Source organism: Gastrolobium bilobum, unplaced genomic scaffold, assembly GCF_033153095.1.
Source record: "Gastrolobium bilobum isolate Gb01-03AN ecotype WA unplaced genomic scaffold, APGP_CSIRO_Gbil_v1 utg13373, whole genome shotgun sequence".
Lineage (NCBI taxonomy): Eukaryota > Viridiplantae > Streptophyta > Magnoliopsida > Fabales > Fabaceae > Gastrolobium > Gastrolobium bilobum.
In genome coordinates, this window is record NW_026899123.1 from 27,964 (window position 1) to 55,448 (window position 27,485).

Sequence of the window (27,485 nt, forward strand, 5' to 3'; positions counted from 1 at the left end):
CCCAGCATCAAGCAACTTCACCACCTCCTTCCTCACTACCTCCTTCATAGTGGGATTGAGTCTTCTCTGTGGTTGCCTCACTGGTTTGACTTCTTCCTCCATTAAGATCTTGTGAGTGCAGAAGGAAGGGTTGATACCCTTACGATCTGAAAATGACCAGCCCATGGCTGTCTTGTTCTTCTTAAGTACCTCAACCAACTTCACTTCCTCCACTTCAGACAAAAACGCATTGATAATGGCTGGGTAGGTTTCATCATCCCCAAGGAACACATACTTCAAATTTGAAGGTAGTTCTTTCAGTTCCACCTTAGGTGCTCCCTTAGGAATGTCATCCACCTTCTTTTCAAGCTCTTCAACTACTAGTTCCTCCTGATAAAATTCCCCACTCATTTCTTCCTTACTTTTGTCTTCCTCCAATAACAGGTCCTCTTCTCCTGTCACTTCTTCCACAACCTCCTGTATAATGTCAATCCTGAAACAATCCTCCACATCAACAGGATGTTTAATGGCTTCAAATACATCAATTGTAATTGTCTCTTCATTCACTCTTAGCATCAGCTTCCACTGTTCAACATCAATCAGGGATCTAGCAGTTGCTAAAAATGGCCTCCCTAGCAGTAGAGGGCTTTCAGTATCTTCTTCTTCCATATCTAGAATAACAAAATCCACTGGAAAAATAAACTTGTCCACCTTGACCAGAACATCTTCAACCACACCTTCTGGTCTTTTGATGGATCTATCAGCAAGGTGCAATATAAGATTAGTATCCTTCAAGGTGTTGATTCCCAAGGCTCTACATACAGTCAAAGGAATCAGAGTTATGCTGGCCCCCAAATCACAAAGTGCCTTCCCTACTTCTACATCTCCAATGGCAATAGGGATGCTGAAACTTCCAGGATCTTTCAATTTTGGTGGAAGCTTCTTTTGGATCAGGGAACTACACTCTTCTGTCAAAGCCACTATCTCACTATCCTTCAATTTCCTCTTCTTAGACAGAAGATCCTTCATAAATTTGGCATAGTGAAGCATGTTCTCCAGGGCCTCAGCAAATGGAATGTTAATCTGCAACTTCTTAAAAATATCCAGAAACCTTGCATAGTGATGCTTCTGGATTTCCTGCTTCAACCGTTGAGGATAAGACACTTTAGCATAAGGAGATAGGTTAATTGGCTGGTCCTGCTTGTCAGCCATCTTCTTCTTCTCCCACTTCATTAACTTCTTGGGTGAAGAACTCTTTTCAACCACTACCTCTTCTTCCTTCTTCTTTTCCTCAACTTCCTCTTCTTTATCATTTTCAACTACAACATCTTCAACAACAACTTCCTCCTCACTTTTCTTTTCTCCCACTTTCTTCTCATCCACTTTCTTGTTCACCGGTTGGAGCACAAGTCCACTTCTTGTAATGATGGACTTGCAGTGTTCCTTTGGATTCACCATAGTATCACCAGGGAACTTTCCCTGTGGCCTCTCAGCTATCTGCCTAGACAACTGACCAATCTGTGTCTCCAAATTCTGGATGGATACTTCCTGGTTTCTGAATGCTGTCTTAGTCTCCTGCACGAAAGCAGAAGTCTCTTCCCTGAAAGAATTTGACCCCTGGATGTAATCTTGAGTAGTCTTTGATAACTGAGCAAAAGCTTTCTCCCATGCAGTAGTATCACTTGGCTGTGATGAGTGTGTTGGAGGAGGATGTAGTGGAGGATTCAACTGATAGGTCCACCCACGACTTTAGGTAAAATATCTCCATATCTGTAGCTCATGAGGTCTTTACCTTGTATCCAAATACAAGTAGATAAGTCATGCTAGTCTTATCCAAGATTACTGATCCCCATTCTCAGTGTCTCTAGACTAGGAACATAAAATTAGGAATAAACATCTGGTATCCTTGAATCCTCATGATCATGATCTCATCACAGATACTCAAGAGATACCTATTCTATTCCAAGGGGTTTATCCAGTTACTCATATAATATTAATAATATCGAGACAAAATATGAAACAGGATAAAGAGTGCTTATATTTATTTGTGACAAAATAAAAGGTCCGCATATGTCCAAATCTAATCAAAAGATTGTCTCTAGGACATCCATAACTAACAGGTAGCACTCTAGAACTTGCTCTGTTTCTCTGTGATACATGCATTGATTGAAATGATTAAGGCAATCTTATTCTTGTTAGCCATGGCCAGATAGTCCTCCTGTTTGATTTTTCCATTGTTAGCCCCTTTGAGCCTGAGCCTATTTGTTCATGATGCCTGCTGATTGCTTAGCCATGCTCCTATTGTCTTACCTTTGTTGAGATTGAAATGTTTGACAAGAAAAGAAAATCAATTGAGGTAAGCTCCACTGAAGCTAAGTAATATATCTCTAAAAAAAAGAAAGAAAGAAAGTGTGTATAACAATGTGAAAAAGGTGGAAAATAAAAGGGATGGAACCCTGATCTTAAAGAATAGTGGAGCTTAAATTTGTTTGAGACTTGATTATTTTGCAAGTGTATATTAGTGTTTCAATCTCAACTTATAATTTTAGCCACTTTCCATAAATTCCTACCCCTAAGCCAGACCAAGTTACATCCATGTGAAGTCCTTTTGATCAATTGTGCAAGTGTTAGTGTTTCTCATCTTTAGGAACTTGAGAATATGATCAAGCTTATGGCAGTGCTATTGCTGTGGTGGATCGAGTGATTGTTATTTTCCCAAACACTTGAGTGCTGAGTGTTGTATGTTTATCTTGGTGAGGGGTGTTCAAGTTAGATGCTGACATTTTCATGAGAATAGAAGGCATTGTTAAGAATTCCTTGCATTGATTCAGTCATTCTTAGCATAGTGATCTATCGATTATCTGTGTGATGTTGTGCTAGCTGGTTGTTTTTGGTTCTTCTATGTTTGAATCTTGTCTGTTGCTGGGGACAATAAAGTTTAAATCTGGGAATGGTTTGATATGCCTCTGGCAGATGTAGATTTCTAAGCGGAAATTGATAAGAATTGAGTCATAAAAGAGCAATTTATATACATATTTGCTTACTATATTGATTCTTTCCATGTCAATGATATTTCACACCTATTGTTGTGTTTATATAGGTAGAAGAAGTGAAAACTACAAAATTGTAAAAAGCTTGTTGACGTGACTCCACAAGGGTGAACCTTGGGCCAAATTCCAGAAAGTTGGCGCAAACTGGCGCCACTCTGACGCAAGATGGCGTCGTGCTCCTCAGTACAATTTCCAGAGAATTGGCGCAAGTTGGCACCACACTGGCGCCAACCCGCGCCGGTTTACGATTTCACAGGACCGTGTTTTTACAAATGACAGAACTATGGCGGGAACTGGCGCCACACTGGCGCAGACCCGCGCCGGTTTGCGAGAAAACAGACTGTGTTGTCTGAAGGGTATTTTTGGAAGAAAGAAGCGAGGTATATATATAGGATGCTCATGAAAGAGTGGGGATCCCTATTTTATTGAAGAGAGACGACAGTGGTGCTCAGAGAGAGAGTCTTACAAGAATCTATTTCATCTTCTTCTTCCCCTTTTCAATTATCAGTTTATGTTGAATATTGAATTTTCAGCCATGACAATGGTTGGCTAAGTTCTTTTTATTGTAGTTAGGGTCACAAACCCTATGTGAACCCTTGTTACAAAGGATTGGTTTATAATTATTCGTTTATATAATTATCTTTATCTCTACTTTATGCGTAATTTCTATTATCTTTATTAGAATTGATCAATCTAATAGTTGATGATAGTCTGAGGGTTAGAACCCTAGATAGGAATATTGGGGTTTTGATCTGGAAAGGGGGTAGGATAACAATTTATATGCATGCTAGGAATAGATGTATATTTGATTGCAGATGCTTAAATTATTGGGTTCATTGCTTAATACCATGAGGAACATTGCAAGGAATTGGGGTTCCAATTGGGATTAAAGGGTTAACCTTGTAAGGAATTGAGGGTTAACTATTACATATTTTTTTAGATAATAATTTATCTGAGTAATTATATAAATAAATATTGTAAATCAATCCAAAGTAAGAAGTGGAAATCATTCGGTGAGTGTACTCTAGCTACAATACTTTCTCATATTTTTACAAAATCGATTTCTGTTTTATTTCCCATTAACAAAAAGCCAAAAATAAGTCTTTACTTTTAGTTCTTATTTTTACCCAAATCAACAATATTTGTCACACCTATTTGAACTCTTCCCGTCTTAAAAAGAACGATTATTCGATATTTGATCACAATCCCTGTGGAGACGATACTTTTCTTATCACTGTATTACTTGTGCGATCGGTCCGGTGAGCATCAATTATGCAGTACAAGATTGGATGAAATGCATATTGTACCCGAGTATTCAGATGTTGTATGATGGCCATTTGGTAATGAAATGGAAACTGGCATGGTTTTGTGCAAGGAAGAAAAAAACTTTGGAATAAAACATATATGGTCAGTAGCACCTGTGTCCAAAATCCAATGCATGTAAATTTTACCTTGGGATGGTGTTACCTCACTGTTGAAGGCTTGAACAAGGTTTGCAGTGTGAGGAGCATGACTTTCTTTGGTTGTTTGCAAGAGAGCTCGCAAGCTTTGCTGTTCTTCAATAGAAAAGGGAAAATTCTGCTCAAAACCTTTCCTATTTGGTTCTGCATCAATCAAATTCACAGAAGATTGACTACGTGGTTTGTGTCCTGGAGGGAAACCATATTTGAAGTAACAAGTGTCAATCGTGTGATTTGTTTTCTTGCAATTAGTGCAAAATTTATTTCCACCTCCTATGCCAGAATTTTGCCTCCATCTTCCTCTACTAGAAAACGAATTTCTGTTATCTGAAGAGTATGCAAATGCCTTTGGTTCATTGGAAGCATCATTGATGACTATAGCACCACTATTAATCTGCCTTTCTTGTTTCAGAATCAATGAAAACACCTTATTAATCTCTGGAAGAGGATCTATCAACATGATTTGTGACCTAACTCCATTGAATTGTTCATTCAAACCTTTTAAAAATCTAATTACATGATCTCTATCTCTGTAACATCGCATCTGATTGAGAGCATTACAAGTGCATTGAGGGAAAGGTTTTAAGATCTCCAATTCATCCCACAGTATCTTTAATTCAGTAAAATAATCAGCCACATTTCTCTCACCTTGGTAGAGGTTGTAGATCTCTTCTTGCAGATCGGAGATTCGAAATATGTCAACCTGAGAAAAATGATCCTTCAAGTCCTTCCATGCATCCACTGCTTTATCAATCCAAAGAATGGATTTAGCTATGGAATCACTTATAGATCGATGAATCCATCCTAGCACCATGTTGTTACACCTTTCCCAAGCATCGTATGATGGATCTGTAGCGTTAGGAATGGTTAGTAAACCATCAACTATCTTCAGTTTGTTCTTCGACATGAGAGCCATTTTCATAGCCCTTAATCACGAATGATAATTGCTACCATTGAGAAACCAAAATGTTTGAAGGATTTTCACTAGCATGAAGATATAGAGAATGTCTTGGATTTGTAAGAAATTCAGGCAAATAATTTGTAACTGGAACTGTAATTGGTGGAGCTACTAGAGCTGCCATGGATCTGAAGTTTTTCAAGAGATTGTGAACAAGAACAACAAAAATACTAGAGCTCCGTAATGAAGCTCTGATGCCATAAAGTAATGGATCAGAGAGAAAAGAGAACTTTCGTATCTAAAGAAAAATGAATTCAATCTTATTGAATGAATGGTTAATAGTTGTTATTTATATTACAACAAAGGAGAAAGAAACTGAATAATAGAACTCAGTTATAACAGAAAATAACAAACAATCTGTTATTGCTGATCTGTCATCGAGTTGGCAATATCATTGGTCAATAGCCTTTGTAATTAAATGTCGTGGCATAACCAAACTCATCGGCAATTGTAGCGAGTTTGAAAATGTGGCATTTTGACAAATTTTCTGTAGTGGCTCGTGAGTTTCAGGATTAATGATTGTTCTCGTAAATTAATACAAATTTTTTTTTGCGTGCTTTATCTTTTCTCACACATAGTGGCGGAGCCACATAGTAGCTGGGAGTGACCTCGGTCCGGGCTAAAATTTGTATTTGGCTTTATCTAAAATTTAAAATATATTTGGTAAGAGATTTAGGTAAGTTGTATTAGGTTATGTGTTCAATTCTCACTTGTATAAAATTAAATTAAATAATATTTAATAAAATTATAATTTTTCTTAGTGCTGCCTGTTCAAGTGCTTTGTATTTAACATTATTTAAATACATTATAATATGAACTAATTAAAATTAAAAAATAAATACAAATAATTTTTTTGGCCCGAGCTCAAATTGAAGCCCGACTCCACCACTACTCACACATTTCCTGATAAACTTCTAAAGAGGTATCCATTCTAAAATTGTTTCAAGTCAAGTACACTTAACTATAAAGTTCTTTCAGGCTACCAAAAAAGTTGATGCATCTTGTTATTATAAGTAGTACATATTAATTCTTATAAGTCATCCTCAACTATATAATTTTATATCTGCAGTCTTTGATCCCTCTCCTTCGAATGTTGATTCGATCCATTCATGTGCTCTGCTTAAATATTATATGTTACCTCTTTCACTGATTGTACATTCAATCGTACGTTAGCTGTTTCACTAACTATAGAATCGTTGTTAGTGTCCAAGAAGTTACTTTTTCTAACCGACATTGTATTTCGGCAATTTTTTTTTTAAATGTGACACAATGGTCAGTGTTCATGAAAAAAATTAGTATTTAAACCTCCTAACAAAATATTTCTAGCTTCGCCCTTGTGACATTCTATATAGCTCAATTTCATTTTTTTGGCATATCATGGAACAACATAACCATCCCCTCTGGCATATTTCTTTCAAAAAATTACGAGGTGGAATGTTTAGGTTTAAGGCGAAATCTTTTCTTATGTTACAGGCAATTGGTACTCTTATGTCATAGAAACATGCTTATAGTGAATCTCACCATTTTTTTGGAAAAAAGAAAAAAGAAAACTTAAAACAAAAAAACGATTGTGAGACAACAAGAGATGATTTGTCTCCAAGTACAGGAGGAAATCATCTCCCTATGTTTAATATCAAGGCAATCTAAACGAATGTTGCACTAAGCCATCGACATTGATACAATGGTGGAAGATTTGAATGAATTTAGATTCTCTCACGTGAAAACTGGTTATGTTATTTGATCATAATTATTTATTTAAGAATCATAAATAATTATGATCAAATAACATGATCATGATTATTTTTTTACATAACAAAATTTAAATCCAATTTGAATAAGTTATACTAGGTTAAGTATTCAGTTGCCACCAATATATCTAAAATAAATGCTGCACTAACGGGTCACTCAGTACAAGGTTTTTTTTTTTTTGGACTTTACTAATCTACATCAACAGAAGAGAGAATATCTCCTACTCTCTCACAATCTTATGATGAGACCCACATAGTTATGAAATAAAAAAACTAAAAATTTATGTCTCTGTAGGAAAGTAAACTACTCTCCCACGACTGGAGAGTAATTTTCCCCTTTTTTTTAATACAAACTGAGTACAAGTTTAAGGTGATGTTTGGATCAGCTTTTTCCAAAACAAAAGTTACTTTTTTTAAAAAAAAAGGGCTTCTGACATTTTTATCTTGTTTGGTTAATGACTTTTAATAAAAGTAAAAGTTACTGAAAAAGTCAAAATTTAACTTTTTTTAAAAGCTACAAATTTTAACTTTAAGGAAAAGGAGAAGCAAAAGTTGTCGGACCATTTATGTTGGACGCATTCTACCCCTCATTTTTGGACACCTTCCACTGTTTCTCCTTTTCCATATTCGTTTCCATCTTCAAGTTCAGACACTTCTCATTGTGGGCTTCTCGTTGGACATCTTTCAATTAAAGAATCAAACATGATTTTTTTTTGGTCTTGTACTGTTTTAGGTAATTTGAGATTAAGAAAAAATAAAATTAATGGCAGGAAGAATGAGCATAGTTTTAGAACCTTTTCAAACAGCTTCATAAGAGAAACAAGGAGAGCATAATTAATTTGTGGGTCTTCTTTTAGTTATTTTTTTGGTGTGCTCACTCTGCGGAATCTTCAACCCCTATTCCATCGTGTGTAATCGACCTAATTCCCCCCCCCCCCCCACAAAAAAAAATTGTTAATAAAAAAATAATGATGATGACAGAAACAATCAAAATAGGTATCAATCTAATATATATAGAAATCAGAGATAATTACAGTAATGAGCAACGAGATGTTCGTGCTTTTGCAATTCATCAGTGCGTTGAAGGTGTGGTACAAGCTGCTTCGCGGGATCGTTGTTGTTTGCCATCCCTATTCTCAAAGAAACTCATAACAATATTGCAACACCCATGACGTCGTTTGTTTACTTTAGGGCATAGTAGTTATTTTATATTTAAAAAGTGCTTTTTTGTTTTAACATCCAAATGATACTTTTACTTAAAAATACTTTTCCAATATTATATCCAAACACAAAATAACTTTAACTTTTAAAAAAATTCTTTTAAAAAAATAACTCATAAAAAGTTCTTTTTCCATAAAGTTATCCAAACGGCCCGAGTTTTTAAGAAGTAGGCATAAACACTTTTTGGTGGAACATTATTATTTTAATATTTTTATTCATCTCATCTCCTCTCCCGCTTGAACTCTCTTGTGTTCCCCCTTTTTTTTTTTCTTTTTTTCTTTTTATTCATGGAATCCCTGCATTTCACACAAGAGTTACCCCAAACCCAAATCCATTTTATGAATAAACTCTCTCCCAAACTCAAACCCACCATTTCCTTCATCTCCTCCATTGACATAAGAGCCTTCTGTGCAGCTTCTCCTACCCTCACCCAAACCCAAACCCAGAATCTGAATCAGCCTCAAATCATAGTTCCTGACAGAAGGCGCAGGGTCAAGGCTTCTGATGCTCAACTCAAAGAGAATTGGTTGGCTTCACTCTCTTACCCTATTCCAGAAAAGACCCATCTTTTGAATGAAGAGCTAGAACTGAATGAAGGGTCCAAATGGGTGCTTGGAGTAGACCCAGATGTCTCTGGTGCTGTTGCGATATTGAAAACCCATGGTTCTGTTTGCTCAGCTCAGGTACCATGCTTCTTTTTGTCTCTGTTGGATAAAATTCTTTCCTTTGTTTTTTGTTTTTTGTTTTTTTTTTTAATTTTTATTTAGGTTAGATAGATAGAGTAGCATTATAAGTGAGAAACTTTTGGGGGAGATGAAATTTTGTAGTGCTACATGTATGTGATGAAACCACAATTTGAAATTGAAAGAAAAATTGAGATTCAAAATTAAGAGACAAATTCCATGACAGTTTCAACAACAAAACAGTAAAAATGGCTGATACAGCCTTGAAGGAAAAGAAATGAAAACCGAAAATAAAGATACCCAAGGGAATCCACAGTACCCTTCCCCACAATTCACCACTGAATTACACAAGTTTTTCCATACCCTCTCACTCCCACAATTGCCTAACTTATATTCTCCTTACATACTCTCTCTCCTCTAACAAACTCCTCACCACAGACCCCTCAATTCATTATAACGAACTTGGATAAGTGCTCTTCATTATCAGCTCCTTCAGTGTTGGGTAATTGCTCCTCAGTATCCACTCTTGTTAAAGGGTCAATCGTCTCCACCATTGGATCATCTCCTATTGGACTCACCAGCCTTGGCCCAACATTTGCCTCTACATCTGCATTTTGTTCTTCTGTTGCCTTGTTGTGTTCATTTCTCCTCTTCCTTCTACTATAAACATTTTTCAGCACCTCACCAGTATGCCACTTTAAATATAACTTAAAAGGAAACAATCTCTTTGCAATTATTTGCAACGGTAATGCTGCTCAGAAGGATTGCGCTTACCTCATACTTGCTAGTCAGATTTAATTGGGGAGTGGTTTTTTTTTTTTTTTACATGTATGCCACTTTAGGGATTTTCGCCTAAGGATATGTTGGGTTGTGGTTCACTATGTACTGTGATGTTGCTTGCACAGTTTTGAATTAATGGCATTTAACATGCATGAAGGAGCTGTGTTGTATTTATAAGGCTATGCTATAAATTTAGGCATAGAAGGATTGTTGTTTGGTTATATTTGGTTAACTAAGGGCATTTTCTTTATGATGCAGTGTATAGGATATTGTGGATTAATTGTTTATGGATATAATTTAAAACCTATAGGTTGTGTATCTCTTGTTATTCGGGTAGCTATTGTTGTATTTTGACTAGTAGAGAATTGCGTTTAGATCGATTAAGTCTAATTGTGGATGATTGTGCCTTCGTATTTGTGGTGTTTGTGACATTTGTTTTATTATGCCAATGCTTGTTTAATTGTCAGTTCCATTGAGGAAAGAGATATTTATCTAAAGGAAATAAATGCATTCCATCCTAGATAGTCCACTAGATTGATATAGACACATTTTAGCTAAAATGTTTGCTGTATTTGTGTAGGATCCTAGAAGCTTGAGGTAGGTATATGCGCATAGATGAGATTAGGGCTTTGTGCTTAAGTATTTGGGTCTTGCACAGTTTTGAGGGTGCACATAGACTGATAATCTAGTTAGAAAAAAGGAATGGAAGTGATCGCTATTGCAGTTAGTCATATGGACAAGGGAGAATACTGATAGTATAAGAACTGCTGTTGGCTATTAAAATTACGAGAGGTTACTGTGTGTTATGGTTGTAACTTGTAAGTGCAATAATGCATAACGACTTATATCTTTATTATTGTGAATGTAAATCATATTTTCACAACCACAGAAGGAGCCAAAATGGGTGATCTTTGCTATTATTTTAATAAAAAAAGAAACAGCAAGGATATTGTAGTCTACCCATTCCATATTGACTGATGACTGATGCTGTGTGCATTGTGAATCTTAGATTTCTTCATATGAAAAAGAGGCTGGAATCTGGATGGGGGTTGTTTTCAACAGTAAAGGATATTCCTTTCTACTTTTGAAAATTGGTTTGGCACTAGATCCTCTAGGTCCCTTGAATTTCATGTTTTAAACAGATACTGTAGATTCTATTTAGAATTTTATCTCCATATTTGAAAAGGATGCTATTATATCATTTTAGTCCAACATACGCAGGTACTCGACTCTCCTCATGTACAAATACTTGTTGGAAAAAGAACACGAAGACGCTTAGATGCCAAGTCTGTTGTTCAGATGGTTCGTAGTTTTGATGCTCCAGTTGGTATACTATGTTTTCTTTATCTTTATCTCTGCATAAATGCATAGACCTTCTCCTAGACTTCTTTTTTGTTATTCAATTAAGTATTGTATTTCTCTATTAATGCTAATGGTGGAAATGAATTTGTTAGGATAATACCCATTATAAGGGTGTATTCTAGGAAGGGGCATTGAGGCTTAGAATCCTAGGCTGGGTATGGAAGTGTGACTTCCTTTTGGAGGAAAAGCTGTTAATCGCAGGGTAAAGAGCATGAAACATAAAAAGAGATAGGAGGGAGTGTAGAAGGCAGACATGGATTTTTCTGGAAAGGAATTGTGAGAGACAGGGCCATTCGAAGCCCTGATATCATTTTGATACAGACCAACCAGAAAATAAATCTAACATACAATGGATAATGGAAAAGGAACACAGATCTGAATATTGTTGTATCTATATCTGTATTACTATATGGAAATGATAACAACTCAGAGACAATTTAACAAGAAAAAAGAAAATAACAATGATAGTTCTAGAGCAATTAGAGAGGCTCTAGTCTCTCCCAAATCACCTAAGAGGTGCCCAAAAGTCCCAAGTCCAAAGATACCTCCCTCCTTCTACTATTTCCTATTTATACTAATTCTTTCCCTTCATTCCAGTATTGCTTCTCACGTGTGACACTAACAGAATTGCCTTCCACTCATATTTTCTCCTAAGTGCCTTGCTGACTCAGCTTCTTCTAGAATATACTTTTAGAGGTGGTTTAGGGTGGTATCCTATCAATACTCCCCCCCTTTTAAGCACCTTCTCCTCAAGGTGCAGTTCAGTCAACGAAGACCTCCCTGGGTCCCACTGCTTAAAGTATAGGGACCAACTGATGTGTAAGGAGATACCGGGATCCCATTGCCCTTGTTTGTGGCCAAGTCCCTTGCATTTACAACCCTGAAGTTGACGTTTAATCAAGTCTATTGATTCAACCTGCTTTATTATTGGCCATCCAGGATGCCGCTTAGCTGGTGGAGGAATTACCATAGTTGCCAAAACTGATTCACCTTGGACTGGTCTTTTAACATTTGATGTTGAAGAAAACAGGTCAGCATATAATAATATGTAATTCTCAACTAAGAAGAATTTAGAACCATCTTTACATGGGTTACCGTCAACACTGTTAAAGACAACACTAGCAGGATAGCGAGGACATCCGGTAAGTTGCCATCCCTTACAGCTACAGTCCCAATGATCCATGTCAACAAAATCAATAAATTCTCCACGGACCTCAAATGCACCTTGTGCGAGTAATACTCGATGTGAACCAGCATTTAATATTTCCTTTTGGAGCATTTTCTCCTTGGTTGGCGTCAATTTGATCATCCCTTGAGATTGCAGCTGTTGTGTATGAATTGTTGTCATCATCTTACCTCGTAATACAGCAATCATTTGAGAAATTTTCAACTCGCACCATTGCTGCCCAGGTGTTTTTATTGCTAATTTCAGCTCCTCCATTAAATCAAAAATCCCTTGTGCTCTGTTTTCCTTACCAAACTGCACAGTTTCTTTTGTAATCCCATTTCTTTCAGGCAATTTATCAAACACCTCCAGAGCTATATAATCTGCAGATATCGAAAGGCAAAATAAAGCAATGGACATGTTTGACACCCATTCTTGTTTTGCTTGTGCCCTCATTTGTCTAGGCAGAATTTGCGTACAACATGAACTCAAGTTAGAACCATAATATTCCTATAAAGAACCTTGGGATACACCACCCCAAAAACTAGCTCAAAGGGTGGGAGTGCCCAAGGCCTTATAAACTCCACATTAGTTGCACATACAACCAATGTGGGACTATATATCTCAACACACCCCCTCACACAAGAGCCCCCTCACACAAGATCCCACTGGGCTTGAAGGGTGGATAATGCACAGGCCCACCTACCTGTGCGAACAAAGAAATTCCACCGGAGAGAAATTAAACACGCCCCCTCACACGAGAGCCCATTGGGCTTGAAGAGTGGATGATGCAACAGACCCAGCCTACCTGTGCTAAGAAATTCCACAAGAGAAAGTGGGGGCGCGGCGAGGCTCTGATACCATATAAAGAACCTTGGGATACACCACCCCAAAAGCTAGCTCAAGGGGTGAGAGTGCTCAAGGTCTTATAAACTCCACATTAGTTGCACATACAACCGATGTGGGACTATATATCTCAACAATACCGTCAAAGCTGGTTTCTTGCAGTCAAGCAGGCTGCGAAAATCCCAAGGCGCCACGCAGTTACCTGAACCCAAACCAACCTCATAGACGTAAAGCTCAAATGGATTCTGGCCAAGGACAGCCTTATAGCAGTCCAAGAGAGAGATGACGAAGGGAAAACACAAATGATTTGCAGGAACGGTTTCCGGTTCCATAAGTTGAATTAGATTTGTGGGCTTAAAGGCCCAGTCACCCTCAATAAAAGTAAAACAATCCATATCATTGGGTTGGGCCTGAAACCATAGAATAGCAATTTGATCCAAAATCATTAAATCGGATAAAGAACCCAGCATTTGCAATTTCTTCTCTTCTTTTATCTTTAACTCCCATTTTTCTGCTTTAGTATCTTGGGCTTGACCCACTAGGTTAAAAATTTGACCCATACGTAATTGGGTCACTGACCTGGCTCCTTTCTTCTTGTTACCGTCTTTCATGGTAGCTGCTGCCACAACCCTTTCTGCCTGCGTCTCAATCATAGGGATCTCACCAATTACTATCCAAGCATCCGAGTTCAACGTTGCTAGTGGTGGAGGCTCCGTCGGTCTCCTTGAAATCCAGAGCTCCGTCTCCATCGTGTGCTCTTCTCCTTCCTCTCTAATTGCGATCTCCCTTTTCTTCTGCTTATTCAGAGCAAGACCCAATGGATAGTATTCATCCATCGTCTCTTCATCACCCTCACACTGCGTCTCTTGGATCTTCGAGAATCCAGACTCCATTTTTGTGGCCTGCCTCACCTCCAAGAGATTCTGATACAGACCAACCAATTTGATGGGAACAAAAGAACAAATCGAAGAAACAATTGGAATAATACCTCGAGAAATGGTATGTTGATATGAACCAACAGTTACAGTATTTCAATAAGGAACATTACAATAACAAGAACAGTGTAGTTTTATGGGAATTTCAATAATAGTAATGAAAAATGCAGAAAGAAGAAATGGATAATGTAGAGAAATTGGAGAGGCTCTACTCTCTCCCAAATTCTAGGTCCAAGCAATATCTAAGATGCCTTAACACCAATGTACACTAGGCTGGATCAATTCCACTCCCTGCATGTGTTGCACCTTCTAACAGAATACCCTTTTGCTGACTAGGATCGTATCAATACTCTCCCCCTAACAATCACCTTGTCCTCAAGGTGATGATCATTTTCCGGGATCCCATTGCTTGAAATGTAATGGCCAGCTAATGCATGAGGCTATGTAACCTTCATCACCGGGATCCCACTGTGTGAAAAATATAGGCCAATGGATTTCTAAAACATAAGAGTGCCCACCAGGGTCCCACTTTGCTTCTGCACTTGAAAGCTGATTTGCAAATTTGTAAATAAGTGTCTCTGCCTTTGTTTTCACAAAGCAAGTAACACGAGCTTCCAATATCAGATTTTCATGAGTAGAATCAACACCCTTATCAAGTTGATGAAAAGCATTAATGACAATGGAAAATTGCCTTGCTTCAAACAAATCCAGCCCCTGTTTAACATAATCTAACAATGCCCATTCTTGTTCTTCACCCCTTCCAAAATTTCCAGAAAATCCAGCATTCAAAATATTCTGTTTTTCACCATGAATTATGCAAAATCTGTTTTGACATTGTTCCAAGATGTCAAGAGCATATTCCCTACAAAATTCCACAAATTTAACCATAGTTTTTTCTCCACTTGAAGAACCAGCCTCCATTTCTTCATGGGTCACATCTCCTTGTAATTTAATGGACCTATAATGATCAAATCGAAGCTTCCCAAGTTAAGATGCAACTACTTCAGTGTTTATCCTGCCCAGACCCACCTTACAATTGAAAACAAAAATAGTATCCTTTGTAGCAAATGCGACGTCAATCTCTGAAGCGTCAACATTAGCACTTGTAGTCTTGATGAGAGTCCCATCAACTTCTAGGGTATTGCTAGCAACTCTCAGGTTTGATGGGTCTAAACTTATGTTTTGGGGTTTGAGTAAGCCCGGCCCAATATCGTTGTTAACATAAAAAAGACTTATGTACCTGTGTTGGTCCAGAAATATTTTGAGAATATTTTGGGCCCTCTCCATTATGCTTGCAATATGGCCCATATCTCCTAAGCCTTTCATTGACCTAACTGTGTTTCTCTTTTCCGATGCGTCCTGTTCTTGCGTTTCACCTTCCTCCCCAACCATCATTGTTCCTGCACTTAGTTGCCATCCACCGCTTCCGAGGTCCAAATCCAGTGGTTCCAGCAACGAGGGTGGGTCAATCACTATCGCCTTTGGAAGTGGCAGCGCCATCACTTGCGCAGCTCCCTTTACTAGTTGAAACTGGTCTGAATTTTTCTCACACTCTGTTGTCGATGGCTCCACCGCTGCGAGCGGCTGTTCTAGCGATGGTGTTGGTGAACCTTCTCCCTTAATATTTTGTGGATTTTCTTCTCTCCTTCCTTCTCTTTCAATGGTGTCATCTTTGCCTCTGACTTTAATTCAGAGTTGAAAACTTCATGCTCTGTTTCAGCTTCGTCATCTTCCAAGCAAACTTCCGGTTGAAATTCCTTGAAGAAAGCTTTTAAAAATGTCCACCAACTAACCTTTGGATTATACCAGTATCGGTACCAGAATCGAGCTTGACCGGTGAATGCCTTCCTAACTTCCCATGGCTTTTCATTATCCGAAATTCCCTTTGCCTTGAAGTACTGCTCAACCTGGATCGACCATCCCCACGCATCTTCCTCACCAGAAAATATAGGAATTCTGATTTTGCAAAATTGCTTTTCCATTTTTTTTTCAAAGCTCCCCAGATCAGAGAGCTCTAATCCCAATTGATACAGACCAACCAATTTGATGGGAACAAAAGAACAAATCGAAGAAACAATTGGAATAATACCTCGAGAAATGGTATATTGATATGAACCAACAGTTATAGTATTTCAATAAGGAACATTACACTAACAAGAACAGTGTAGTTTTATGGGAATTTCAATAATAGTAATGAAAAATGCAGAAAGAAGAAATGGATAATGTAGAGCAATTGGAGAGGCTCTACTCTCTCCCAAATTCTAGGTCCAAGCAATATCCAAGATGCCTTAACACCAATGCACACTACCCTATTTAACCAACCAAACCCTCCTCAACAATCTATCCAATTATGTTATCTAAGTCAGCCACGTCAACTAGGCTGGATCAATTCCACTCCCTGCATGTGTTGCACCTTCTAACAGAATACCCTTTTGTTGACTAGGATCGTATCAGATTCCCATCGATTTTTGTGGCCTGTCTCACCTCCATGGTCTTCATCTTTTCCTTCTGAATTTTGATTTCTTCTTCATTCGCCACATGCTTGTTCTTGGCTGTAGTTGTTTCCTCCGAAAAGAAATCTCGCTGCATTTTTACCTCTATTTTTGGAAGTGCTTGTACGACTTCCTCCTCTCGCATTTCCATCATCTCTTTATCCTCGGAATTTTTGCACCTCCTCCTTGTACGTGACCGTCCTCTGTGAGATTGAGACCTTGTCTTCTGGAGGAGTTTATCAAGAAGTCTGAGTATCTATTTATGGTTTTCTTCAACTTGCTTCTCCCTTTTCTTCCAATCTTCAAATCTATTTTCCAGTTGCCTCTCTTCCTTCCTCCAATCTTCAGATCTGTTTTCCATATCTTTAATTTTTTCTTTCAACCATTCCGTTTCTGACTCTAAATTCACATGCTCTGCTCCGGCCTCATCATCCTCCAAGCAAACCTTAGGCTGAAATTCCTTGAAGAAATCTCTTAAAAATGTCCACCAACTAACTTTTGGATTATACCATAATCGATACCAGATTTGAGCTTGACCAGTGAACGCCTTCCTAGCTTCCCATGGCTTTTCAGTTTCAGAAATTCCATGTGCCTTAAAATACCGTTCAGCCTGAATCGACCCTCCCCAGGCTTCTTCTTCGCCGGAAAACTTGGGAATTCTCATTTTCTGAAATTGCTCTTTCATCTTTTATTTTATTTTATTTTTTCCTTTCAGCGTGGTCCAAAGCTACCTAGATCGGATAGCTTTGATACCAATTGATACAGACCAACCAGAAAATAAATCTAACATACAATGGATTATGGAAAAGGAACACAGATCTGTATATTGTTGTATCTATATCTGTATTACAATATGGAAATGATAACAACTGAGAGACAATTTAACAAGAAAAGAGAAAATAACAATGATAGTTCTAGAGCAATTGGAGAGGCTCTAGTCTCTCCCAAATCACCTAAGAGGTGCCCAAAAGTCCCAAGTCCAAAGATACCTCCCTCCTTCTACTATTTCCTATTTATACTAAATTACTAATTCTTTCCCTTCGTTCCAGTATTGCTTCTCATGTGTGACACTAACAGAATTGCCTTCCACTCATATTTGCTTCTAAGTGCCTTGCTGACTCAGCTTCTTCTAGAATATACTTTTAGAGGTGGTTTAGGGTGGTATCCTATCACATTTCTTTCTTATTTTCTGTAATTACACTATACTTATATCGTACTGATATCAGTAATACAGTCAATATACCATACTTTCTTCCCAGTTTCGGTGTGCATTTGATCCAGTTCCTATCTGAATCAATGTAGGATTTGATCATCTGTTTTGTCATTTTGATGCAGGTGTTAGGCTTCGTGCTAAAGTTCTTGATTTTTCTTTTCTATTTTTTTATTAATGATTATTATGATATGTTGAGACTGTGATGTTTTGATGTTTTAAGAATCTTATTATGATACATTGAGACTGTACCTATGATATTATGATACTCTGACTGTGATATGTTGAGATAAGCCTACTGACTTCATTTCTTGTAAGATTCTTACTCTACTTGCATGTGTGTGTGTTTAATATTTTATTGATAAATTTCTGATATTCCACATGTGGAGTTAAGGGAAACTGTGGATGGACAGGAAGTAGTTAAGTAAATAAACACAATTAGGGAAATTGATAATATTTGGAATCATTATAAAATCTTAGTACTCTAAGCCAAAGCTACTGCTGTATTTACTACCCTCCACTTGACAGTCATAAGTTTTGATAAGATCTAATATAAGAAGTCACAAGTTTATTATTTACATTTTAGAAGTTAAATTTGGTATTGCCATTTACGTTATTGGTTTGTTAAACAGAAAGATCAATAACCTTGTTCATGTGCATTTGTGGAAAAACTAATTGATGAAGTGTCAATTGATGTTATTTCGTACTTCCATTGCTTGTCCTATCCCATTTCTCAATCTGCTGGTTTGTTAGTTAGCATTTCTTTGATAGATAATGCTCACTTGTTCCTTTCTATCTTTGGTACTGTAATTTATAAACTCCTATTAATAATTCTTCAGTAAGCTTGAGTAATTTTTGAATCATTATTTTTCTTTTTTATAATTCTTTTGACTGTTGACACTGTTTATGGTTGGCTATTTGCAAATTGACTCTTGATTTCATTAGGAACCACTGTATATATAGAGCAGTCACTACCTTATCCACAAGACGGGAAGCAGGTTGGTATGCTTGCTCAAACTAGAAGATACTTTGGAGATTTCTGAAGTCTATGTTACCCATTCATGCTAACTAGTGGATCATCTAGCCTTTACATAATTTCCACGATTCTGTATTAACTTCTTCGTGTTGGAAACAAAACTCTGCCTAAGAATCTGCAAGTATAAATTGCTTTTCCTTTCAGCTCGGCTTAAACATTTTTGTTGAACAGCAATAAAAATCATTGTATTGCTCAAATCTTCTGTAATAAAATTAAAATGTGATTATTGTGTTTAGTATGGACATTAGGGCGGTGTATAAGGTTGATTTATATTGGGAATGCTGAAGTATTGGTTGTTACCAAGTATTAGATGCTAGTATTATCTACTTACTAAGATAAATAGTGTTAGGAACCCATGATGGAAATAGAGAAAGAGAGAAAAGAAAAAAAAGATTTTATGCTCGACTAAAAATGAACAGAACAAGGATAAAGATCTCTCCTTCAAGGGTTTCCCCTTTTGCAACTGAGCATTTTCTTAATTGTCTCAAATACTACTCCCTGAATGGTCCCCTAGATTTACTTCCCCCTATTTATTTTTCTAACTAACCCCCTCTTACTTTATCTGTTCCAACTATGTAAATTAACTACTTTGTCTTCCCTTTATTTTTTCAAGCAAATACCCTTCTTTCCTAACAAATAGTCTATTGCTTTTCTGAAAGAAACCCAGTTTTAACAAGAAAAGCAGAACAGCCTTTTCCAAGTTAACATATTTGTCAGAGGATATCTGAAGTTTGCCAATGATTGGTGCTAATCATGTTTAAGCCAACTTTATATGCTAATTATGAATGGAATTGGGATCCGGAAATTGGCAATGATGAATGTTTAATGTTTAAACTTTAAGATTATGTGGTTTATCTTTGAAGAAATGCAATATAGGTTACTTTGTTATATGATCTATTTTTGGCTTTATATCATATTTTTAGTTTACTTGTATTAACATTAAGAAAAGTTTGTTTTATTTTTGGCTTTATCTTATTTAGCGCAGCTTAATATTTTCTTCTCTCATCTTTTGCATTCAAGGGCTGGTGGAGCGGAGGATTTGGGTATGGGCTGTGGATTGGGATCTTAGTTGCCTCAGGATTTTGTGTTGTTCCAGTGCCATCTGCTACTTGGAAAGCAAAATTTGAACTCACTGGCAGCAAGACTGCAAAGGTTGGTATTAGAATAAGATATCTGATAATATTATGATTATATCTTAAAATAGTTTAGAGTATCTTTTATGATCTCTTAGATGAATGTTTCATGATTTGTTTCCTGATTTTAGGAGTCTACTCTTAGTTTAAGCTAATAATATTTAAATAAGTCCCTAACTTTTTTCATATTCTGAGATGATTATGTTGAGACAAATGGCTTGGAAATTGAGCTTAGGTGTTGTTGGCGAAAGGGAGTGTGAAAATGGAGAGGAAAGAAACTTACTCACACTTCCATTGGGTTACTATTTATGCTAAAAAGGAAGTATAATCCAAGAGATGACTTTTAATCCAAAAATAGAAAAAGATTGCGGAGATGACTATTTTTTCCCTCCATGGCCTACAACTATTAATGTACACTCACCCCTAGAAGCATAATAAGGTAGTGTCTTTTGGTTTTCTTCCACTTTTGTCTCGTTCCTTTAAATTGAAGCCCTTGTGTTGTTTCTCTACTTTTTGTGGTACGCTGCTTCTTTCACGAAACAAACATTACATTAGCTTAGAATCTGAAGAGGTTTTTATCCTGCACAACATAACATAAATTATTTCACCTGAGTCCACTGTGAAAGTTACCTAGCATGCATCTAAAATTGTTATACATATAGTGCCACAATGTAGTTCTTGTCTCATATTATAGTTGTCAATGTCATACATTTACTCGTCTGATCTGAAAACAAATACTGCTTAGTTTGTTTCATTTATAAACGCTTCCGTGGAATTGTAATTGAAAGTTGAACTTGGCAAATCAATGGATGGCCCTGGTGCATGTTATGAATCATAAGAACACTTTAACGTGTCTTCTTTGCACAAGGTACACATTTCTTAGTATTTAATAGAAAGTGAACAAACAGCTGACTATTGAAATTTTTATGACAATGACTATTTATTTATATACCTTTGTCTTACCTCTAAGTTCATAATTGTGGTTTTGCGGTTGTGACAGAGAACAAATCTTATGTCTTTCTATTCCCAGAACTGCTAAAATCTCTTCAAATTATTCATAATCAATCAGTCTTGAACCCCAAATATGCACATGTGATGACCTTTTGGAGCTCACTTGTTGCGCCCAAAATTCTATACATTGTGTGAAACAACCATGTATAGAATAATTGATAAAACAAACATGTAGTAAGCTACACTTGTAAAGAAAGTTTTAATGAACAACAGCACTGCAAATTCATAAATATATTTGCATAGTATGACAACTATTTCCATGGTTTTTCACTTTTTCTAATAAGGTAACTTTTTTTTTTTTTGGAAACAAACTCGTTGTGTACTATCTCAGGGCTCAGCTTCCTTGAAGGAAATCTAAGCAACAATTTGTAATGTTGATATTTCTTCATCATTGTATATTTGGCAATGTTTGTTCTCCAATGATTTTTCTTGAATATCGCTAGCACTGCTTTGCTAATAAGAGCTATTGGATTTGTTATACTACAGGATGATAGCAGGAGAGTTGCATCCACATTATTTCCATCACTGAGTTCCCTGTTAAGTAGGAAAAAAGATCACGGTACTTATTTCCCGTTTTTGGTCCACTATTTAACTAATATGCTGGTGAATGATCAAAAGTTATCTCCAAATGTTTAGAACGGAAATGCTAATGGAACATACTCAAATTTTCGAAATCATACATTGATTTTAATAATTGTAAAACTGCTTTTGCATGTGCTTTGATTTTTAAAGAATTTGTCTTGTAGGAAGGGCAGAGGCTTTACTAATTGCTGCGTATGGAAAAGAACAAATGAATAGCTTGGAGTCTTCTTCTGACACTATCTTCGACAAATTGAAAACTTGAAAATTGGCATATTTAAGAGCTTCAGCCCCACCTTCCTTCCCCATCTTGTTCTTCCTTTTCACCGTTCCATGTAATTTGGCTGCCAATAGTGATTGTCCCAAATACTATTGTAAACTGTGTTTTAGTTTATATATTCCGAGCATTCATTCTTCAAAAACTCAATTCTACTTCAAAATAGTTCCCTCACAGTTGAATCTGACACTATCAATTTCATAATTAATAAGGGGTAACAAATAATTACAGGTTCATAATTTCTAACTATTAAGGGATAACAAATAATAATGTCTTTTTTTAATAAGATTTTTTCGGAAGATATTTTACAATATATATATATATAGGGGCAGGTTATATTTACAAACTCTTACAAATTACACTATATTCTTCCGGGAGAATACAAATTTTTACAAACTACACTATGTTCTCCCGGGAGAATACAGTGTAAATTGTAAAAAAATTCAAAAAAGTTTGTAAACGGATCCTGTCTCATATATATATATATATATATATATATATATATATATATATATATATATATATATATATATATATGATGGGCCATGGACTTGAAAATGAATTAGTTAGTTTGTTATAAAAACTATTCTAGAATATTCTTAAAGTATAGGACAAAAAGAGAGTGTGTAGTGAGGTATGTATGAATTGAGTATTGACTTATGGGGAAATTGGGGATCTATGTTGAGTTGAGATTTTTGATTTATTCTTTTGTATTTTATCCTTGTAAAGAGTTTGTCTCCGTTTATATTTTCTGCAATTTCATATTAATAAAAGTAGGTTCCGTCAATTTGGTATCAAAGTATTACAATCCTGGGAGTGCTCTTTGATCCAAATCTATTACAAAAAAAATGAAATACAGATTTACAATGGTTCCAAAATTTTATGGAGACGAAGGAGATAACGAATCTTGGGGATGGTTAATCAATTTGGAACAATTTTTCCAGATAAAATGAATCAATGAAGATTAGAAGTACATGGAAGCTGTGAGAGGGCTCAGAGGGAGTGCGTTCAACTGGTTTCAAGGTTGGAAATGGTTCAGTCTTACCGCAAGCTGGAGGAACTTTGAGAAGGGGTTCATAGAGAAATATTTAGAAATTTACGTGGTAGATTGTGCAGAATCAGCGACATCAGACGCCTTGTAAGAAGAAGAAGAAAATGAAGAAAAAGAAAAGAAAGAACAGGGAAATGCAGTAGCGGTTGAAGAAGAAAAAGAAGCGGATCAAAAATCAGAAGATGGCGACGCTAAATTAGAAAACGCAGAAGAACGATCAGAAGGGAACGACGCAGAAGCTGTGGCAGATTTGGGAAGAACGAACCTCTGTTTTCGTTGTGTCGTGCCATTTTCACAGGACCATGTGTGCAGCAATCAACCATTTCATGTGATGCTGTTAGGAGTGGAAGCTAAAGGCGAAATCAGAAAAGAAGAAATGGAAATGCAAGAAGTTGAAAGAGAAAAAAAAGGAGTAACATGAAAGGGGTGGGATGACTATTGGGTCTAGGTCGGGTCAACATCTTTCGCCCCAAACTAGAAACCCAAGCGACGAGCAAGATGAGGGAGTGGGCCATATAGGGACAGGGCACTCTGGGATGGCTATAGTAGGATTTGCAGCTGCAGAAGATGATGATGATGATGAAATAGGAGAAGAAAATGAAAACACAGAAGAAATTGCAGTAGGAGAAGATGCAGAAAAAGGAGAAAAAACAGAAACACAACCATTAACTTGTATGAGAGTGGAGGAGAAAGAAAGGGTATCAGGGAAAATGAATAGCGGTATGGGCTAAACAAGAATAATGGTAGGAATTCACGTGATTGGACAAACAGGCCAAGATGCTTTGGCCCACATACAAGAATTTCAAGGTAATGGCCCAGACTTATCCCATAGTGGAGGAAGACATTATTTTTTGCACAATAAGGCCAGCTTTGAAACAGGGCCCAATAACAACCTTCTTCAGGAGACACGAAGTGGGCTTTCTAAAACTAGCCCACAAAATAATGGCCAAACAAAAATCGTGGGCTGGAATTCCAATTGTTTTTTGAAGTTATGGTGTGAGATTCATGTAAAGAAAATGGAATTAAATCTACTAATATGGTCCCTTGGTATAGTGTGTTCACTTCTTGCTACTGGTTGATGTGACACCCTCCCCTGTATGCATCCAAGGGAGATGTCTGCTAAATCCGATTAGAGACGCAACGTTGACGTAATCAATTAAAGTAAGCACATTTTGAAGTTAAGTAATAAAGACTTGTATTAGATTCGAAATTCCATAAAGCAAACAGCTCATACAAAGTAAATGTTTGGAGCTGAAATATTAAACGTTTCAGAAAACAGTCTGTCTTACAAAAATCATATAAAATCGAGCTTACAAGCTTTAGAAATGGAGTTTGTATAATCTGAAAATAGACATCTGGGCCTTTACGTGCATATAAAATTTATTGCATTTGGAGATCTGTAGCTTCCGAAACAGAACTCGCAAAATGCTTGTTAAATCAGTGCAAAAATCCGAAATTTAATACTAGTAGAACTTATTTTAAAAACTTTAACTACCAGGAGCTAAAGGAACTCAGATTGCTACCAAAAATTTCCGCTACGCAGGACCCAATCATCACTAACAATTAATCATGATAATCCTATACATTCTTAGCCCACTGAATCATGCTCTACATTCGAAAAAGTTGATAGATTTAAGAACCAAAATTCGTTAATTTAACCATAAAGCATGGGTTTATATAAGTTCCAAAAACATAACATAAAAATTCATGCTACAACATGATTCAAAACAGAACACGAATTATAACTTGCCAATCTCCAAAATACTACATCAAAGTCGAATATTCAGTACACAACCAACAGAAACAGCGAACAAACAGCAGGGTTTCCAAACAGCAGAACTTAAACGGAATATTTCCAAGGACATACTCCATCATATACTTCTTCGTCCTCCTGCAATTTTATAAAATTGAGCCCCAAAAAGGGGTGAGAAAAATTCCAGTAGTGTGGTAGAAAATCCAGTAATGCAACAATGTTACTTTAGATACAGAATTTCTATAATGCTACTTCGTCAAAATTTCCGAACGGAGGCTAAAATGAAATAGAATACGTATATAACGTCAAAATATTGTATGTTCATAGCACTATGGTGCACATACTAGCTAAACTCAATGGAGATTCCATTTAGCCCTAACAGAGGGGAATTCCAATTAAGGTCTATGTGAACTGAGCCACGGTTCCTTCTCCCTGGTACCTGAGGGATGCCTACATGATGAATGCTCAACCATATGCTTCCTTTCAAAATTTTCGTTTTTCCAAACAGCATGTATAAGGATGCATGTTATGCTATGTTTTGCTTCGCACGCACATGACAAAATGCGGATTTATGGTGCACATGAGCATGACAAAAATCAGAATAAGAAAGCCATAGTTTTCATGGATTATGGCACCAAAATTTTGACATAATATGTCTCCAAAAAAGAATTACAACAAGTCATTTCCAAGATCATATTACACATGTTTACCAACAGAATCTAATGGAGATAAACGAGCATCAAATCAAAAATTCACGGCCTAAATTAACAGTCACAAAAGGTCAATCCACCGAACACTTACCTTGATGCTTACAAATTTTTAACCAAATGTAACACCAATTCAATCCACTCTCTTAGAGGTTTGCGCACCTATACAAATATATAACAAGTCAGAATTTTATTTTATGCCATCATATACATTACATGCAAATTTCCATGCTTCCAATCCTTGTACTTTAATCGAATTATCATGCTTCCAATGCTAACTAGTTTTCTGCCTTAAATTTTATTCTACCAATTGCTAGCAAGTGACAGAATCCCAAGGTTGTCTACACATGCAGGTTCGGTTTTAATCATTAACTAGGTGCTTAGGATTTTTATTTACATAACCTTCTCTACAAAGCTTAGGAGTGCACTAAAGAGGCCTTTAAACATGTTGTCTTCATCGTTTTTCCTACATGCAAGGCTGAATAATTTTTCTAGTCCAAGGAACAGTCCAAAGGATGATGAGGAGCTATTTTCCAAGCTCCTAAAAATCAGTTTTGGCTTGCATGCACCGAATCCATGAGTTGTAAGGCTGAACAAAAATAAGGGAAGAGGAAACAAAAAAAAATTTACATCCTCCTTACATGCATGTGAGGCCGAAACAGTGAGGAAAAAGAACAAAACAACAAAACAAAAAAAACAAAAGGAAACTTGGTTTATGCTATGTGACCTCCGTGCATGTAATCAAAGGTTCACAATCGGTCAAGTGGGTAGCCACCAAGGTTTGCGCTAGAATCCTCACACCCCTACTCTCCAAGAATCAAGTTTTCAGCTGCATGCAAAGGGGGAAAAACTCTTGTAAAATCGAAAGGAGCATGAGGAAACAAGGAAATAGAGGCAATACATTACCTCCTTGAATATTGATGCTCGGCCGAACAAGGAAGGAGAGGAAGGGAACGTAAACTTTGGTGATGAGGCTCTCCTCTTAAGCTTACGGTTTTGAGGGGGATGAGAGGCTGAGTTAGGTTCTGCTTCAAGAGGATAAGTATTCAGCTTTGAAGTTCCACATTTAAGCGCATAGAGAGAGAAGGGAATAAGGTGAAGGCTGCTAGGATTCTGAATAAATGACACAAAACAGATTGGCTTTCCTCTCATTGGTTGCATGGTGTGGCAAGGCTGACTTAAAATTTGGACACCATAGCAAGCAATCTGCTTGCTTTTTCTCTATACAATGCGCATGTGATGGAGGGATAAGGATGGACATGTGGTTTGATCCTTGGCCAATAACAAGCTAACATGCAGATTTTGTTTTAGATAAGCTAAAGGGTCATGAGTAGGAAGGATCTTGGGCTGATTAAAAGTCCTCCAAGAGGCACTTGGGCAGTCGCCCATAAGGATCATAGGGTCCAAGAATTAGCTTCCTAAAGGATCACCTATCTCATGTAATATACTACTAACTATTATTTCATGCACCCACTTGGTAGTAACTAGGGTTTCTACACATACATTGTAATTAAACTTAGTCCTATCCTTTTTAACTAGTGTTCGAATTCAGAAAAATATATGCTCGTTCCTAATTGCATGTAAAATGAATTTCCTAATTTACGCGGGATGTTACAGTTGAAGTTGAGGGGTGAGATTTATGGAAAGAAAATGGAATTGAAGTTACCAATGTGGTCGAGGTGCTTCAAACAATGGGATCCAGGAGAAGTTTTCTCACCTTACTTGTCCATCTTTCTTCACTTTGAGGACAAGGTGAGTTTTGGAGGGGGAGTATTGATGGGCCATGGGCCTGAAAGTTAGTGAATTAGTTAGTTTGTTATGAAAACTATTCTAGAATATTCCTAAAGTATAGGATAAAAAGAATGTGTGTAGTGAGGTATGCATGAATTGAGTATTGGCTTATGGGGAAATTGGGGATCTTTAAGAGTTGAGATTTTTGAGTTTATTTTTTGTACTTTATCCTTTTAAGGATCTTGTCTTCGTTTATATTTTCTACAATTTCATATTAATAAAAGTAGGTTCCATCAATTTCATATTAATACAAGGATA

General features: G+C 36.8%; 1 protein-coding gene across 1 annotated transcript; it reads left to right on the forward strand.

Moving 5' to 3' along the window:
• The first annotated feature begins 8,656 nt into the window (after window positions 1-8,656).
• Window positions 8,657-22,056, forward strand: LOC133287458 (Holliday junction resolvase MOC1, chloroplastic-like). The gene is made up of 6 exons (XM_061485082.1): window positions 8,657-9,099; window positions 11,101-11,206; window positions 18,835-18,887; window positions 19,946-20,077; window positions 21,556-21,628; window positions 21,816-22,056. The coding sequence occupies exons 1-6, from the start codon at window positions 8,704-8,706 to the stop codon at window positions 21,911-21,913; spliced, it is 858 nt and encodes a 285-aa protein (XP_061341066.1). The 5' UTR covers window positions 8,657-8,703; the 3' UTR covers window positions 21,914-22,056.
• The last annotated feature ends 5,429 nt before the right edge of the window (window positions 22,057-27,485 follow it).

Coding starts and splice junctions, on each gene's coding strand:
- LOC133287458 (XM_061485082.1), top strand. CDS start 8,704: ATGGAATCCCTGCATTTCACACAAGAGTTACCCCAAACCCAAATCCAT. Junction 11,207..18,834: donor TAGTTTTGATGCTCCAGTTG/GTATACTATGTT, acceptor TGATTTCATTAG/GAACCACTGTATATATAGAG. Junction 21,629..21,815: donor AAGTAGGAAAAAAGATCACG/GTACTTATTTCC, acceptor TTTGTCTTGTAG/GAAGGGCAGAGGCTTTACTA.